At 36.2% G+C, this 17,518-nt stretch overlaps 1 protein-coding gene and 1 non-coding gene across 2 annotated transcripts in view; one reads left to right on the top strand and one right to left on the bottom strand.

The window, feature by feature from the left end:
• The window catches only part of Smp_146950 (hypothetical protein), a gene marked incomplete at both ends in the record, with an annotated part of 126,748 nt that overhangs the window by 12,630 nt on the left and 96,600 nt on the right, over window positions 1-17,518 (top strand). The window contains 3 exons of the mRNA XM_018796423.1: window positions 8,876-9,175; window positions 11,962-12,228; window positions 14,335-14,643. Coding sequence (XP_018650637.1) covers window positions 8,876-9,175; window positions 11,962-12,228; window positions 14,335-14,643 — 876 coding nt within the window. The remainder of the gene's footprint in view (window positions 1-8,875; window positions 9,176-11,961; window positions 12,229-14,334; window positions 14,644-17,518) is intronic.
• Smp_tRNA_01349_Pseudo_TTG.1.1 lies at window positions 4,010-4,079 on the bottom strand. Its single transcript has one exon. It is a non-coding gene (tRNA).

Raw genomic sequence — 17,518 nt, 5'->3', positions numbered from 1 at the left:
AATTTCGTAAATGCGATAAAAATGATCTTGATGTATTGTATTCCGACACGGTACAATGGGTTTGAAGCTTCAGGCTAGGCTATTTCGTTTACTACCCTACATTTATGTTGTATGAGGTATAATTTATATTGCTATGTAGAGCTGAACGTTTCATATGAGACTGGAGGTTTACTATTAATATTGTGGATGGTTTGGCATTAGTTTGGCAAGTTTCGCTGACTGTTTATGTGCAAAATTGGTTTGCTGGTTAACCGATTTCATTTATACTGGTGGTTACTTTTCAGTGTTCTCAACGGCCATTGTCATTGGGATATTGTAAGGCATATCGTCACTGCTAACATTATTGAGTTTGACTGTCGCGTAAGCGGAATAGGTCAACTTTGGCATATTTATGCTATGGATAATTGATTGACATGATCAATGATCGGAGTAATTATACGTGTGACGTGTATATGAATGGTGTGGATGGTCCACCAGGGTGCTTGGTACCTATGCGGTTGCACCACAGGATTGAGCTGTACTATTCAGATTGTAGCGTTGAAGCCCACATGGTGACTGGATCTCTTGTGGGGCGCGATTGAGCTGTACTGCTCAGGTTAAGTAAGAGGGCGGTGTCTGACTCTCCTGTTAAACGGGATTAAGCTGTGTTGTTTGGGTTGTCACATGAAAGTCTGGATGGTGTCTGGTTCTCCTGAAAACCAATGTAACATTACCCTGGCCCACAAGAGTGTATTACATAACTGTGAAATATCATATATAACTTTTATATATATCTACTGATGTAAAGGAGTTCAATGTTAATTGACTTGGCTTTTTGTTTTGAATATTGTACTTGTATCTGTTGTTATTCTATCATCAATAGATGGTGCTCATCTTCATTCTTTATAGTTGGATATAAAATGAAAATTATTGATTATTATTAAATGCAGATCATCAACTGACTGTCTCAAACTTGACGATTCCTTTTGGAAATATCAGTTAATCATCTCAGACCTGATAGTTTTTTTTCGTTTTCACACCAACCATTGTTTGTTCTCGTTATCTTCTCTTTAGTCTTTTTAATTTTATTCACGTTATCTATTTAGCCATTGAGTCCTGATAACCACTAGCTTGTGCAATGGAGTGAAGTGTAAATTCATTTTGTATTGTTTGTCTGAATCTTCTCATTGATGTTTTGGAATTCAGTTGATCAGTCGCTAATCAAGACCCAGTAGCTAAGTAGATAAGATGATGGCGTTAGAAGTGAATGGTACTGGGTTCGAGTCTCAAAGTGAATATCAAATCTGAAATGCAGATACATCCATCTGACGCGTCCAAAACAGGACGAAACAAATTCATTTTGAACTGTTTGTTTCAATCTTCTCATTGTTATTCAGGACATCAATTAATCAGTCTCTTTTTTACAAATGTGCATCCCATACATATTGTCTAGATATTGCTATAAATCATAAGTATTATAAGCAAAGATGGATAGTAACTAGTAGTGGAGTCCAGGAAGTGCGTTTCGTCTTATTTCGGACTCGTCAGCTGGATGTACCATCATCTAGGAGTTGGTATTCGCTCTGGGACTCGAATCCAGTATCATTTGCTTCAAACACCATCACGCTATCCACTTAACTACTGAATCCTGATAGCCATTTGCTTGTACAACTGAGTTAACTTCAAATCCCAGAGTGAATATCAACTCTGAGATGTAGGTACATCTGGCTGACGAGTCCCGAATAGGACAAAACGCCCGTCCTGGATTCCACTGCAAGCCACTATCCATCTTTGTTGATAATCTACACCAATAGTTTTCGAACTTAATTCAGTCGGTGATCTCAGTAAAATCCGTAAATCTTCATAATTTATACGAATATTAGTCAATATATTCGGACGAATTAACTGATAGCATTTCAGAACTGAATATAGACAAGATACTTTTTATCTTCATATGTAAACATTCTTATTTAAACAAATGAATCTAACAGTTTATTGATGTTCCGATGGATTAACGTCGACTTAAAGTTATTGTTTGATTAACTAACAGAGAAACAGTTTGTCAACTTATCACAATGTTTCCTAACAGCTGAACGATTTCAGATTCTAAACGTCAACAAGGTTTTGGATGTCTGAATAGAAAACTCAGTATGTATATGAATCATTCCCTATATCTCCTTACATTTCACAGTTACTTTTCAGGATGATACATTATATAAGTGAATCATATCAATAATTTTGTTTTCTAACAATTGAATTCACGAGTCAATCTAAGCTAGGTTACAATTGAAAGCCTGAAATCAGTAGATAGCCGATTCGTCCTAGTATAGGACTTCTCAAAAGTGCATATTTATGATCCTACACGCGAGATTCGAACCCAGAACTTTCAGACTCTGATGGATTTTTATTCTCTTAGCTAGATGATTTGGTCGTTCTTCTGAACGACATCATCAGCACAAACTTCTAGTAGAAATGAAATGTTTGAATTTCATCCACTTGAGCTACAAATCTTCTCCACCACTTTCAAACTCGTATGCAAATGCTTATCAATCTCTACCTTTTAATCGATCCATGATCTTGCATAACCCTTCATCCATTATCTAAGGTAGATAACTGTCTTACACCCGTAACAGATTGAACTCCAGGAAATCTATTTTGAAGCTAGTCCCATACTGACAATTCTCCTACTAGTCTTACCTAGGCTAATAAAAGAACTCATTAGAAGAATTGTCAAAGTCTATGACATTTTTTTATAGTAAACAGACTTTAACTAAAATGTTATTTCTATTAAAAAAGAACACATCCTTGCAGATGACATTTTGATATTATAAGTCAAGTCTAATCAAAACACAAACGCGTACACGCACACACACACACATACACACCAGTTGGCAACACTTTTTTTTGTAGTATAGAAGCACTAAGCAAATTCTTTTTCTTCTATCTTTTTCTTGGGGGGGGGGAAATCTGTCGTTTGTTTATATAAAAAAAGGAGAATAGGCAAAAATCAATAATAATTTTTGGTTTTTTTTTTTGGTTTTACACATTTTCCTCTCAATTTATGACATTTATCCAAAAGGAAAACCAACAACATAGAAACTAAGATACCCAAGAATATTCATTCATTGATTTATTGAAATATTGTTCATTATCATATCACCAATCATTAGTCTCTAACCAATAGTGAAAGATTCTTGGCGATATGGCTCAGAATCGATCATAATAGCGTAGGTGTATATACCACTCTTTGTTTTCCCCTTTAAATTATGAGATTCAAATGACTTGATATTTTTCTTTATACTAACTGATTCTTTCTTCTTGTATTATATCTTTATATACAATCTTATTACCATCATAGTAACAACTATGAATTTAGTGTACATCTTGTAGTGTTAATAAAGGTATAGTAACATAGACCAATACAATATATGTGCTTGGTGACTGATTGTATCAATCAATAATAACTATTTAGGAAAACAACAAGAAAAAAAAACGGCACCATTTTGTGATCCTTTTTTTTGTTGTTGTCATTCATATATGTTACTACCTGTTATCATTTGTTGATATGATTTTCCCATGTTTCCTACAGATGTTCCCTTTGATAATCAATAGCTTTATTATCATTATTGAACATTTAAATAAGATTTTAAGCAAAGATGGATAGTGGTTAGCGGTGGAATCCAGGACGCGCGTTTCGTCCTAATTGGGACTCGTCAGCTGGATGTACCTGCTAGTCACTATCCATCTTTGCATATAATGCTTGTGAATTAAGGCTATATCGAGGCAATACGCACAGTATGCACATATGCCAATTACAGACTGACCAATTGTAGTCCTAACACATCGATGGGAAGATTCAAACAAACAATACTAAATGTATTTAAATAAGATTTATTTTTCTTTATTCTTTTACTAAAGAGACCAAAAAAGAAAATAAAGATGGATAGTGGCTAGCAGTGGAATCCAGTTTGACGCACGTTTCGTCTTATTTTGGACTTGTCAGCTGGATGTACCTGCATCTTAGAGTTGATGTTCCCTCTTGGACTCGAACCCAGTACCTTTCGCTTCAAACGCCATCACGTTATCCACTCAGCTAGCCACTATCCATCTTTGCTTATAATGCTTGTAAATTAAGGCTATATCAAAGCAATACGCACAGTATGCACATATGGCCAATAAGAGACTGACCAGTTGCAGTCTTAAACATCAATGGGAAGATTCAAACAAACAATACTAAGTGAATTTAAAATCAAATAAAGTAGTTTACATGAATGGTGATAAGTAATATGTAGGCTGGGAACTATTACCCAAACAATACATTGATTAAAACAACATAGAATGTAGTCGATGTATCATTGTAAAGCTCTAATGAAATGCATATTTCCAGTCCATAGCGAATGTCCGGCGCTTTAACCGGGCTGGTGGACATGGCGAGTCAACCTACGGGGGTTGGAAAACCCTGATTCCAAGCCAATGGTGAACATGGGCTCCAGGATCCTGAAGGAAAAAGTGACGTATGAACCAAGTGTTTGTCAGCGGCTACCATGGTTGCTCCACTGCCTTGTGGATCAGATTTTAGGTGAAAGGCTCCGGGTGTGGCCCCCTAAGTAAACCACCTGCTTCGGTTTGGGCACCTGAGCAGCCTTCACACAAATCAAATGAGATTTGTGTGGCGCATATATATCTGGTGCTTTCTTGTACCAATGTTCATGTGTTTAAATAAATAAATAAGTACCATAACGAAAGTTTTTCATTTCTTCTATATCTCAGTTTACTTTAATATTTCACAGTTTATTTCTGTTTCAAACGGACTAATGGTTACTAAGGTCTAACCCTTTCATTAGAGTTCTGGTGTAGTGAACAAGAATACAAGTAGGGTCAATCGAATGTAGCTGAGCACAAAATTATAGAACATCTTAGTAAAATCTGAGAAGCATATAGTAAATAGTTAAGTTGCAAACTATCAATCCATCGTCTCAAACGTGACTTTTCCTCTTATAAATATCAGACCATTGTCTCGGATTTCATTCTCCATGCATTTTCATACCGATTGGGTCTCGTTTTCGTTCTTTCCCTTATCGATCTTCTACTGAAATACCCTCTATATCTGACCATCGTTATATACTACTTATGTGGATATAAGTAGATCACACCACACTGGCATGTAAACTACTATTGTCACTGTTTGTGACAAATTAATGTCCTTAAGGAAACTAATAAAAATAAAAAAATCCATAGATGTCTACCCTTTATAGATTTATGATTTTCAGAAGAGTTTAGTAATTTGTCCAAATTGGAGTTAATGAAAGATCTTTAGGATTGGTCGGTTTTTAAGTATCGTGGATAAGATACAAATAACTGACAAAACCAGGTATTCGTCCATTTAGCATGTCTAATTGACTGGATTCGAAATCAGAAATGCAAAGTGTATTCACTCATTCTGATACTTTGGTAAATGTGTTTCAATAACCTGTAGGTTCGATCATGTGTAAAACTGTTATAGCTCTAAATAAATCCCCCTAAATCAATAGATTTTTAAGTGTTTGACATGGGATGCTGACCACAATAGTTTTAATGGACTCATTTAGCTGAAGGCGCTCGGTTATGCATCCGTACCAGATCACGTTTTGGATTGGCGTGCGTAACAACTACAACAATCATCAAAAATGTCAAAGTATTCAAGAACAATTATCTATGTATGACATTCAATATCAGTCGGACGGATACCATCAGCACAAGTCTACTGTGTGAAAGAACAAACCAACTTCCAATTAAAGACAAAATTAAGAAAACAGATGAAAGTGGATAGGACATATATTAAAGAAATCATCAAACTGCGTCACGAGGCAAGCGCTAACTTGGAATCGTGAAGGGAAATGTAGAAGAGGAAGGCGATGAAACACATAACTTCGGGAATTGAAAGCAGATATGAAGAGGATGAATAGCAACTGGCATGTATTGCTCAGGACTGAGTTGGATGCATAATGCTGGTGTGTGGCCTATCTTCTTCCAAGAGGTGTAAGAGACGAATGATGACCTGATTACTGGGGAATTATCTACAAACCTACATATATAAATGTGTCTAACATACATAGAATTAACATTTTACAAAAGTTATCTATGCAAACTTATGTTCAGTATATCAAGGAATGTTTCATCAGCAAAGTATCACCAATCTTATAATGTTCAGGAATTCTCCATACTTGTTTGCAACATTTCTGATATTTTATCTTGCTTACTTACTCCTGTTATCCTTCGTAGAGAAGGAGCATAAGCCTCTCACCAACATTCTCCATCCAAATTACTCCTGAGCAATACGTTCTAGTTCTTACCAGTTTCTATTCATCCTTTTCATTTCGATGTATTGTGTTCTTTGGCGGACTCCCTTTCCTTTTCCCTTCATGATTCCAAGTTAGGACTTACCTCGTGATGCAGTTTGATGATTTCTTCAATGTGTGTCCTATCCACTTCCAAAGTCTTTTCCTAATTTCCTCTACAATTGCAGGCTGATTTATTCTCTCTTACAGTAGGCTGTCAGTGAGAACGTAGGTCATTCTACTTCACTGTCCTTCATAAATATATCAGGATGATTTAATTGTTACCAGTTATGTGTCATACTGTTATGTTATAATAAAGCTCAAATATTATCATTTTGTGATTGCAGTACGTTACTATTTAGTGAACGATCACTCAATTGAAGAAGATCGATTTAATTTTAATGCAAAATTGCAGAGTTATTTCTTAAAATCTGTAAACCATTCATCAGTTGATGTTTAACATTAACACCATCGGATGCCGGCTCAATGGTCTAGAGGTTAAGTGCTCTGGTGCGAGAATGGTAGGTCCTGGGCTCGAATCTCGCGAGGCGAGATCGTGGATGCGCACTGCTGAGAAAACCTACAATAAAACGAAACGGCCGTCCAGTGCTTCTAGGCTTTCCTTGGTGTTCTAGCTTCAATTGACTCATGCTTTCAACTATGAAAATTCATTAAATACTTCATTAGCAAATCTTCCATCAATAATCCTTTACGTTTTTCAAGATTCTTCCAATTCTCGATTCCTTTATGTTTCTTTTTCTGTTTTCTTCAATTCAATCTTCTTAACCTCCTGCCATCAGACAGTCCATTCCTGATTGGTCTTACTTACATCACAAGTATAGCTAAGTAGTAATATTTAAGGAACTTCTAGGAATTAAGTTTTTTTTACATAAATATATTCCCTAAGAAATATTCAGAACTATTTGACCTGCAAATAAATATGTTAACTGTTAACAAATAAGCAAAGATGGATGATGGCTAGCAGCGAAGACCATGACGAGCGTTTCGATCTATTTGGTTCGAGTCCCAAAGTGACCATCAACTCTGGAATACAAGTACATCCAGCTGACGAGTCTGAAATAAAACGAAACGCTCATCCTGGATTCCACTGTTAGCCACCATTCATCTTTGTTTATAATCACTGATTCACATGTTATAATTTCAAATGATGTACTATGCCTTAAACTTAGCCTATTTTATAGATTATTAATTTCGATATATATACGTGGTGAGAGCCCTTATAGCTTATTCTAGATTCAGGATAGCTTCATTTATTCATTCTTCTTCAGTCACATTTTGACCTTGTTCATTATTCGCTCCTGAACTTTGACTGTTATTATGTGAGCGTATGTGTGTATGCACTTCATATTCTATTCATCACATATCTGTACCTTATTTTTGTTCGGCTATCATTATCGATCCACTCTTGGTTAGATTGAGTTGGTTCACTTGCCTTCTCCAACGAGTGTCATTTAGTTTCTCTTCTCTTCACTTCGTTTCTTCACTCGTTTGTTTGGATCCAAGATTGCATGAAATATACATATTCGAAATTCATTCTCGTATTTGGCTTATTTAATCCCGTTATTAACCAACGCGACAGTGTTTATTGTAAGATAATAACTCACTGAAGATAATGATGGACGGTGGTGAAATATCATGAATTGTATAATTGAAATCATGGGTCAATTGAAATTAAACAACCATAGAAAACCCGGAAGCACTTGAACGCCGTTTCGTCCTATTATGGGACTCCTCGGCAGTGCGCATCCACGATCCTGCCTCACGAGATTCGAAACCAAGACCTATCAGTCTCGCGCGCGAGCACTTAACCAATAGACCAGTGAGCCGGCATCCAACGGTGTTAATGTCTAACTTCAAACAATCCACGAAATCGAGCAACCATTCACCATTGTCTTCAGTGAGTTGATATCTCTCAACAGACCAATTGACTCATGATTTCAATTATATAAAAGTAAACAAATGTCGTAAGATTTACAATCAAGCAATTACTCTCCTGCTGATAACAAAATGAGGTTTAATACGTTTAATATATCACTGGTATAAAATTTCATAAGCTAATTATACAAATATAGACTATATTCATTTAAATAAACCAATGAGAGAAATAACATGATCACTATTCACCAATCCTAATCTCCATCTAATGATCGAATCCTGAAAGTAGCCTAAGTAACCTGATGTTCTTTATCCTTAAAGTATTGGAAACAGTAGTAATAAACAATACAACAGGATTCAGTGACCGAGTGGATAACGCTATGGCGTTTGAAGCGAACAGTACTGGGTCCGAGTCTCAGAGTGAACATCAACTCTGTGATGCAGGTACATTCAGCTGACGAGTCCCAAATAGGACGAAGTGACGCGTATCCTGGATTCCACTGCTAGCCACTATCCATCTTTGCTCATAATGCTTGTGAAATAAGGCTATACCGATGCAATACGCACAGCATGCACATATGCCAATAAGAGACTGACCAGTTGCGGTCCTAACATATCGATGGGAAGATTCGAATGAATTTAATACATAATTTTTTTTCTTTTTTTTTCTTTCTGAATTCTAGCTTATGAAACATTTATCTATGACCGTAAAGAAACTCAAATTATTGAAGGTGTTTTAGGTGAGAATTTAACACTTACATGCAGTAATCCAACAACTTCTCAAGTTAATTGGACTAACCAAAGCATAGTTTGGTATAGATTACCTGGATTGAAAATTAATGGACAAACCAGCCCCGAATTATGCATCGATAAATTGACTAATGATGATTTGGGTACTTACTTCTGTTCAGAATATTCAATGTCATTGCATCGTCACTTACCAGTGCGAAAAATTGAAATATGGTCAAATAACTTTATGTCAGGTATGAGAAGTTTTTCCTTTATTGGCAGTTTAAAAAAATCCCTATAGAATATTCAAAAATGAAGAATATTTGAGTGAACAATTGTTTGTTCAATAACTTCATCATCATACTTTACAGTTATAAGTTCATGATTATTATGACGTCAGTGGTCTAATGGTTAAGCTGTCGCGCGGGAGACTGACAGATCCTGGGTTCTAATCTCGCGAGGCGGGATCGTGGATGCGCACTGCTGAGGAGTGAGTCCCACAATAGGACGAAACGGCCGTCCAGTGCTTCCAGATTTTCCATGGTTGTCTAGCTTCAATTGACTCATGATATCAACTATAAACTTTTATAAAGGCTAAATTGAGGCAGGTTTTAATGAATTTGACAACGGTATATGTTAATAATGGTGAACGTTTGTATCTTCTATTACATCAGAGATACTTCGAAATTGTGTTATTTGCAAATTAGAACGGTCATATAATAAAGGTCAGTATGATTTGGAGTGAAGTGTCCAGTCACAATCAGCAGAATAGTAGGAGAATTTCATTTTTTCAATTGAGGTAATGATGATAATAGGAATCGTAATAATAGTAATATTGTTGTGTAAATATAATACGTAATAAGAGGGATGTTATCAGGGTAATTACCATAAACGAATCGGGAATGATGGATGTGAAGATTAAGATATAGGTAATCAAAAAAAGGGGGGTTAAGAGGTTTATAATATTCAGTTTAGCTATCCGGTGATCCAGTCGTAGGCCAAGGTAAACATAGAGGCTGGATATACCTTTTCTGGATACATAAGTTTGGTTTTCTGGAGTTGATCCAAATAGCTTCGGCTATGTAGAGTAACCGTCATCTAGCTCCTTGAGGTAGATTATTTTGGAACTTGATATAAAACAGAGAAAGCTTCCTTTTCCTCCTTCACTATCTACCAAGTGAGAAAGGATGGTGTTGTCAATCGATTTAGTGACTCCTTTTCCCAACCATGCTGGTACATGTTCATGAACACGCAAGGATAAAGCCCTCTGAGTACAGCCTATGTAACTAGATGCACAGAAGCAGTTGAATTGGTATACACACATGGAAGTGCCCATCTTCGGTAACCTATTCTTTATTACTTTAACATTTGAATCAATAATCTGTTTATCATATCTTTATCGCATCTACTTATACCTAGAAATTATAGATCCCAATGTCCGTTGATTGATCATAGTTATCGATAGGCTTGTTGTCTATGTTTCGTTTAACTGATAATCAACCAAAAATCATTAAAGAAATGAATTCAGTAGTATAAATCAATATACCTAAAAGATAGTTACAAAGTATTTATGTTACCTTAGTCCATAATCATTCTATTTAGGTAACTTATATGAAACTATAGTAAGCTATTCAGTTTGTAATCAATATGTTAACCAGAAAAAACCACTCTATAGACCTGTTTTCCATTGAACAGGTAAACTGTAATAGAATTCCGGTAAAACGTTTTATGATTATAAACAAATAAAGTATGATGGTTTTTCGTAAAATGGTTAATATAAACACAAATTCAAGGTATTCATGATTATTTAAATATAAATATTGGTAAAAAGGAAGCATCAGATATATATGCACCACACAAATCAAATGAGATTTGTATGAGGGCTGTGATACTGCACAGGTGCCCAAACTGAAGCAGCTGGTTTTCTTAGAGGACCACACAACAGGAGCCTTTGACCTAAAGGTCTGATCCATAAGGCAGTGGAGCATCGTGAGGAGATGTAGTCCCATGGTACCCGGTTACTAATGATTGATTCATACGCTATTTGTTTCCTCAGGATACTAGATTCCATGTGCACCATTTGTTTGGAATCAGGGTTTTCCAACTCCCCTAGGTGGACTCGCCGTGTCCTCCAATCCGGTTAAAGCGTCGGACATATGTAGACTGCATAAATGAATCAAAGTATTCACAGTTTTTTAGGGCTTAGTCGTTAGCAGGTTTATTTTATGCTTATCGGTATTCGGATCTTGGGAAAGTGTGAAGAGGAAAGTGTCTATTTTATTGTAAAGAACCGTGTCAACATTTCTTTATAACTCAATAAATAGCGAATGGACTAAGGTACAAAAGACACAAAAGTTAAATCAAGTCAACTATGTAATTAGACAAAGAAATTGATGATATTCATATTAAGAATGTATGAAACATCTTCTCCTGATTAAAAGATATCATGTCAACTGGAACGAGCTTTTCTTAAGCGAGTTAATTTTCTACGAGATGGGGTCGCTAACCCCATACCCAACCCTCCTTTACCTGGGCTTCGGACCGGCAGTAACTTTAGAGTAGCTTCAGGCGGAGTTAATCGGAAAGAAATAGAAAGGATTGCTCAGGATAAAATTGGATGAAGAATGCTGGTGAGTGGCTTATGCTCCTCTTCTACGATGGGTAACAGACGTAAGTAGGTTAGTAAGTGAAATTGGTTGAAGTTAGACATTAACACCATCAGATGTCGGCTCAGTGGTCTATCGCTTAAGTACTCTGGCGCAGGACTGGTAGGTCCTGGATCTGAATCCCGCGAGGTGGGATCGTGGATGCGCACTACTGAGGAGTCCCATAATAGGACGAAACAGCCGTCCAGTGCTTCCAGATTTTCCATGGTGATCTAGCCTCAGTAAACTCATGATCTTAACTATATTAAAGTGAGATATTGATTCACGATATGTTCGAAGCAATATAGTAATCTCCTTTTTTAAGTAGTATTGAACTTACTGATCATATCCAGATCAACTTATTTTCAATTTACTATTCTGTTTTATTGCCATAGAGATTAATTTGGGAGAATTGATTCATGATGAAAATCTAATCTATTTTCAATGCCCTAATGTATTAAATGAATATACATTTGTAATATGGGAATATCCTAAGGGTCATATAATTGTGAATGAATATAATTATCAATTGAAACCTGTTGTTCCACAACTTCATCATACTAAACAGATTCTACCAATATGTCAATATAGTTGGATGAATGAATGGAATACAACAATAGATCAGGAGACTTATTTAAGACGAGTACGTAGATCCTCGGAATGTAAGTTGAGTTGTATTGTTTCTATTATAAACTAGTAAACATTTAACACAATAGATGTTTAATTCATTAACAGAGTTTTTTTTTTACTATAGTTTACTTGAAGGCATGAAGCCCATGTACACTATTCGTTTGGGATCAAGGTATTCCAATGCCTTTAAATGGGTCTTCCGTATCCACCAAACCGGTTAAAGCGCAGGACATTCGCTTTTCGTCCTCTCAATTTCGTAAACAACACCCTTGTTGTGAGTAGGACTTCCCTGTCAGTGGTTGTATGCACGGGCCCATGTGGAAGCATTCGGAGAGGGAGAACTGACTCTCCCCATTCTCGGCCGTACCAGGACAGACTTATGAAAACCCTAAAATTTGAAGAAAACACCTTTTGAATAACTTCTGATTTTCAAAGATTATCTGAGTGATTGTTAAATCTTTAAGAAAACTACTTTCGAACTGTTATATCTAGAGCTTTGATTCTTAATATGCCGCATACTACTAGACTACTTGAACGATCGAACCCGAAACGTCGCAAGAGAGAAGATGGAAGACTAGTAGATAGGAAGTTTATAACCCAAAACAGTGTCAAAATATAATACAGAAATCTCATGTATTTATAGTTTTTGACTGAGAATAAATCATCATTTCGGACAACCAATAGGCACATAGGGGGTCATTCTTATCCATCCAATAGGGAAGCTACATGTCGACATGCTAGAATATTTCCCTAGCAGTGATTGGATGGAATGTCTTCGGCTCTTTCTGGCCTTCTTGGGGCTTCTTCGAGTTTACCAACGAGCCATCCTTACACCACTTAACACGAAATAGTTGTAATGGAATAGGTTGGATTTTATAGTATTTATCATAAAATGATCTGAGAATACGTTTTGAAACCAGAAAGCACTGAACAGTGAGCGCTTAATCTTCAGACCAGTATCTAATGGTGTATATTCCTAACTTGAATCATTTCACGGTATTACACAGTCATCTTCTAATGCTATTAGTGATTAGTGGTATGACTGTGTGTAAATACTATTGAGGAATCGTATATTAGAACGAATTAGATATCAATTGTTCTTTCAGCTGACAGTCTTTCAAGCTATGGTTTATTCGATAATGTTTTATAAAGTAATATGTATATTGTTATAGTTGAAATCATGAATCAATTGAAGAAAGACCATCATGAAAAACCTGGAGGCACTGGACGACCGTGTCGTCCTATTGTGGTAAAGCTTCAGTTGATTCATGATTTCAACCATAAAATTACTAAAATCTCCACAAACCCCCTTTTGATAATAATCATATGCTCACTAGTGACTGGTTTCAGGAGACATTTCGTGGAGTTCTAAAGAGAAGCAGTGACCAGTGGAGTTCATCTAGGTTTGTTGTGAGATATCAACTCACTGAATACAAATGGTTTCGTGGATTGGTTGAAGTTAGACATTAACACCGTTGGTTACCATCCGGCTCAATGGTCTAGAGGTTAAGCGCTCACGCGCGAGTCTGGTAGGTCCTGGGTTCGAATCTCGTGGGGTGGGATCGTGGATGCGCACTTCTGAGGAGTCCCATAATAGGACGAAACGGCCGTTCAGTGCTCCGAGGTTTTCCATGGTTGTTTAGCTTCAATGGACTCATGATTTCAACTATAAAATTGCTAAAGTCTCCACAAACCTCCTTCTAATATATATATCACAGCAGGAATGATTTACCAGTAGCAAATATTACCCATATCAACTCGTTTATTCTACAGTTTGTTTTCCAACACCTTATGAATCAGAAGTAATTATTCAAGTTTCATTGCTATGTACTTACGTACGCCTGCTACTTTTCGTAGAAGAGGGGCATAGGCTACCCATCAGCATTATCTATCCAATTCTGTCCTGGAAAATCCTTTCCGGTTGTTTCCAATTGTTATTCATTCTTTTCATATTTTCTTTCGATTCCGTACGCCATGTGTTCCTTGGTATTCCGCGTTTCCTTTTTCCTTCGGGATTCCAATTTAGTGCTTGTCTCGTCCATCACTGTATAACTATGATTAATTCTGAATGCAAACCATAGTCAGCATTAATTTTTTTTAATTATTTAATAAATATGTATTTCCTTCATCTTTCATAGCAACTCCATATATAACCATCTCACGAAGAATTGATCCTGATGATCCAACTGTTATATTACAATGTCATATGCCACCAAATGAAGCACAGACTGCATCATTTAATTATCAATGGTCAACAATAGAAAGTGGAAAGATTGGAGATAGTGAAACAATAGTTCGTCAAATAATTGTTGATCATGTACCAGATGATGGTGTTAAACGTGATACATCAATAACATGTGAAGTAACTTCATCTGAAACTGGAGAAGTTATTGGTTCAATTACACTTGATCTAGAACCTAAATCCCTCAGTACAACTGGAAAAATGGGTAAGTATACTTACCCATGATAACCAGTGACCATTAATTAGTTCATATTTCATTTGTTCTTTCAGGATACTGGAGCCCATATGCACTATTGGTTTGGAATCAGGGTTTTCCAAGTTCTCTAGGTGGAATTTCCGTGTCTTTCAATCCGGTTACAGCGCCAGAAATTCGCTTTTCGTCCTCTCGACTTCGTAAACAACACCGGTGCCACGAGAACGTAGGGAGTAGGACTTCCCTGGCAGGGGCTGTATATGCGTGGCCATGTGAGAGCATTTCGAGTGGCAGAGCTGACTTTCTCCACTCTCGGATGAATGAGTATTCACATTCTCATATTCTTCCTACCTATGTAAATTTCATACTTAAATTTACAAGTAACATGATTTAATTCTAACTTCAAACAATTCATAATATCGGAAGGGGTTTTTGCGGAGATTTCAGTAATTTTATAGTTGAAATAACGAGTCAATTGAAGTTAGACACCATGGAAAACCTGAAAGCACTAGACGGTCATTTCGCCCTATTGTGCGCATTCACGATCCCGCCTTGCGAGATTCGAATCCAGGACCTATCACTCTTCAATAGATATTTCCTGGAGTTCTAGTGAGAAGCAGTAACCAGTGGAGTTCATCTAGGTCTGTTGTGAGATATCAACTCACCGAAGACATTGGTGAATGGTTTCTCAATTTCGTGGATTGGTTGATGTTAAACATTAACATCGCTGGATGTGCTCACGCAAGACTGGTAGGTGCTGGACTCGAAACTCGTGAGGCGGGATCGAGGATGCGTACTACTAAGGAGTCCCACAATGGGAAAAAACGGCCATCCAGTGCTCTCAGCTTTGCCATGGTGGTCTAGCTTCAATTGACTCATCATTTCAATTATACAATTCATGATATTACACCACAATCCATCGTTATCTTCAATGAGTTATTATCTTACAATAAACACTGTCGAACTCCCCTCATCCACTTATAAAATTTTTTTCGTTTGTAATATATCAATAAATTATATAGTAACATTTAGATTCACTTGGTACCCCATTGCACAACCAAGTGGCTATCAGGACTCAATAGCTGAGTGAATAATGCGATAGCGTTTGAAGCGAACAATACTGAATGGGAGTCCCATTGTGAATATCAACTCTGAGATGTAGGTTACATCCAGCTTTCGAGTCCCAAAAGTGGGGCCAAACGCGTATCCTGTATTCCAAGATTAGTTACTATCCAACATTTCTAATTCCTAAAAATTTTTTTTTGTTTAAATCATAAACAAAATTTTTTTTGTTATTTGAAAATTGTATCCACCCTTTTTTTTTTCAAAATTGATCCATTGAATATATAATTTCATTGCCAAATTTACCCCGACTGTTTACTGTATCCAAATATGTGTTACTCTCCAATATGATTTATGAATGAATCCATCTATCTGCCAAATGATGATTATTACTATTGATACATACTACTAATTATTGTTTATTGACCTAATTAGTAGTATATATATCTATGTACCTATGTTTGTATACGTTTTGTTTAAATATTTAAGAGGCGGGAATATAATTTTAATAAACATTATAATGAAAATGTAATAAATTTATTTACATTTAATTAATCATTGTAAGAAACTAGATATGAGAATAATATAAATGATCATGTAAAGTTTAATTACTGATTTAGTATATTTATGATGGGAATATACTACTTATCAATCAATTGAGGGGGGGGGGAAGGGGGGTTTTATGGAGATTGTAGTCATTTATTAGGTGAATTTATGAGTGGATTAAAGTTAGATCACCATGGAGACTGATAGATTCTAGGTTTTGAAACTCGTAAGCTGTATTAAGGAGTCCTATATTAGGATGAAGTAGTCGTCTATATACTTCCAGATTTGTCATGGTGATCTAGCTTTAATCAACTTATGAATTCATGTATTAAAAATCTCGCAAGGCGGGATCATGGATACGCATTGCTAAGGAATCTCACGACAGGACGAAACGGCCGTCCAGTGCATTCCACCTCTAGAGATTTGAACCCAGCACTAATCGGTCTCGAGCATGAACCACTAGACCATTGAGCCAGCTGGCATCTAACGGTGTTAATGTCTGACTTCAACTAATCTACATAATTATTAGTACTTAGCCTATACTTTCGACCTATATATATAGATGTGAAAATCAACTATAGATATGATTGTAGAATTGTAGAAACTGAAATCATTGAAACAAAAAATTGTTTTCTTAGTTGGATTAGCCTTATTTAGTTTAAACAATAATGTAAATAAACAAATTTAGTGATGATGATGAAGATTCATTCTGTTTACCAAAATGTTGACTGACCTCCAGTTGATAAGTTGTGTGAATAGTAAGTCAACATTGATGATCTTATGAAGGAATGTTGAATAAAGTCATCTAATTGTTTAATTGAATCTTCTTATTGATGTATTCGGACTGCAATGGATCAGTCTTTTGGAACAAAACGTACGTCCTGGATTCCACTGTTAGACACTATCTATCTTTATTGATAATGATTGTGAATTAAGAGAATATTGAGGCAATACACACACACAATGCACATATGTCAATAAGAGATTGACCAGTTGCAGTTCTAAACAACAATATGAAGATACAAGTAAACTACATCAACCCATTGCACGAACAGGTGGCCATCACAACTCAGTAACTAAGTGGTTAGCGTGATGGTGTTCGAGTCCTGAAATGGACATCAACTCAGGTACATCTATCTGATGAGTCCAAAATACGATGAAACGCGTGTCTTGGTTTCCACTACTAGACAGTCTCCATCTTTTCTTATAAGGTCATCTAATGTCATCTTCTTACTCATCATATTATACAGTGACACAAGTAATTGATGTCTACTTAGTA

Source organism: Schistosoma mansoni, chromosome 2, assembly GCF_000237925.1.
Source record: "Schistosoma mansoni strain Puerto Rico chromosome 2, complete genome".
NCBI lineage: Eukaryota > Metazoa > Platyhelminthes > Trematoda > Strigeidida > Schistosomatidae > Schistosoma > Schistosoma mansoni.
Note: the sequence above shows the minus strand (reverse complement) of the source record. Positions and strands in the feature narration are given on the sequence as shown.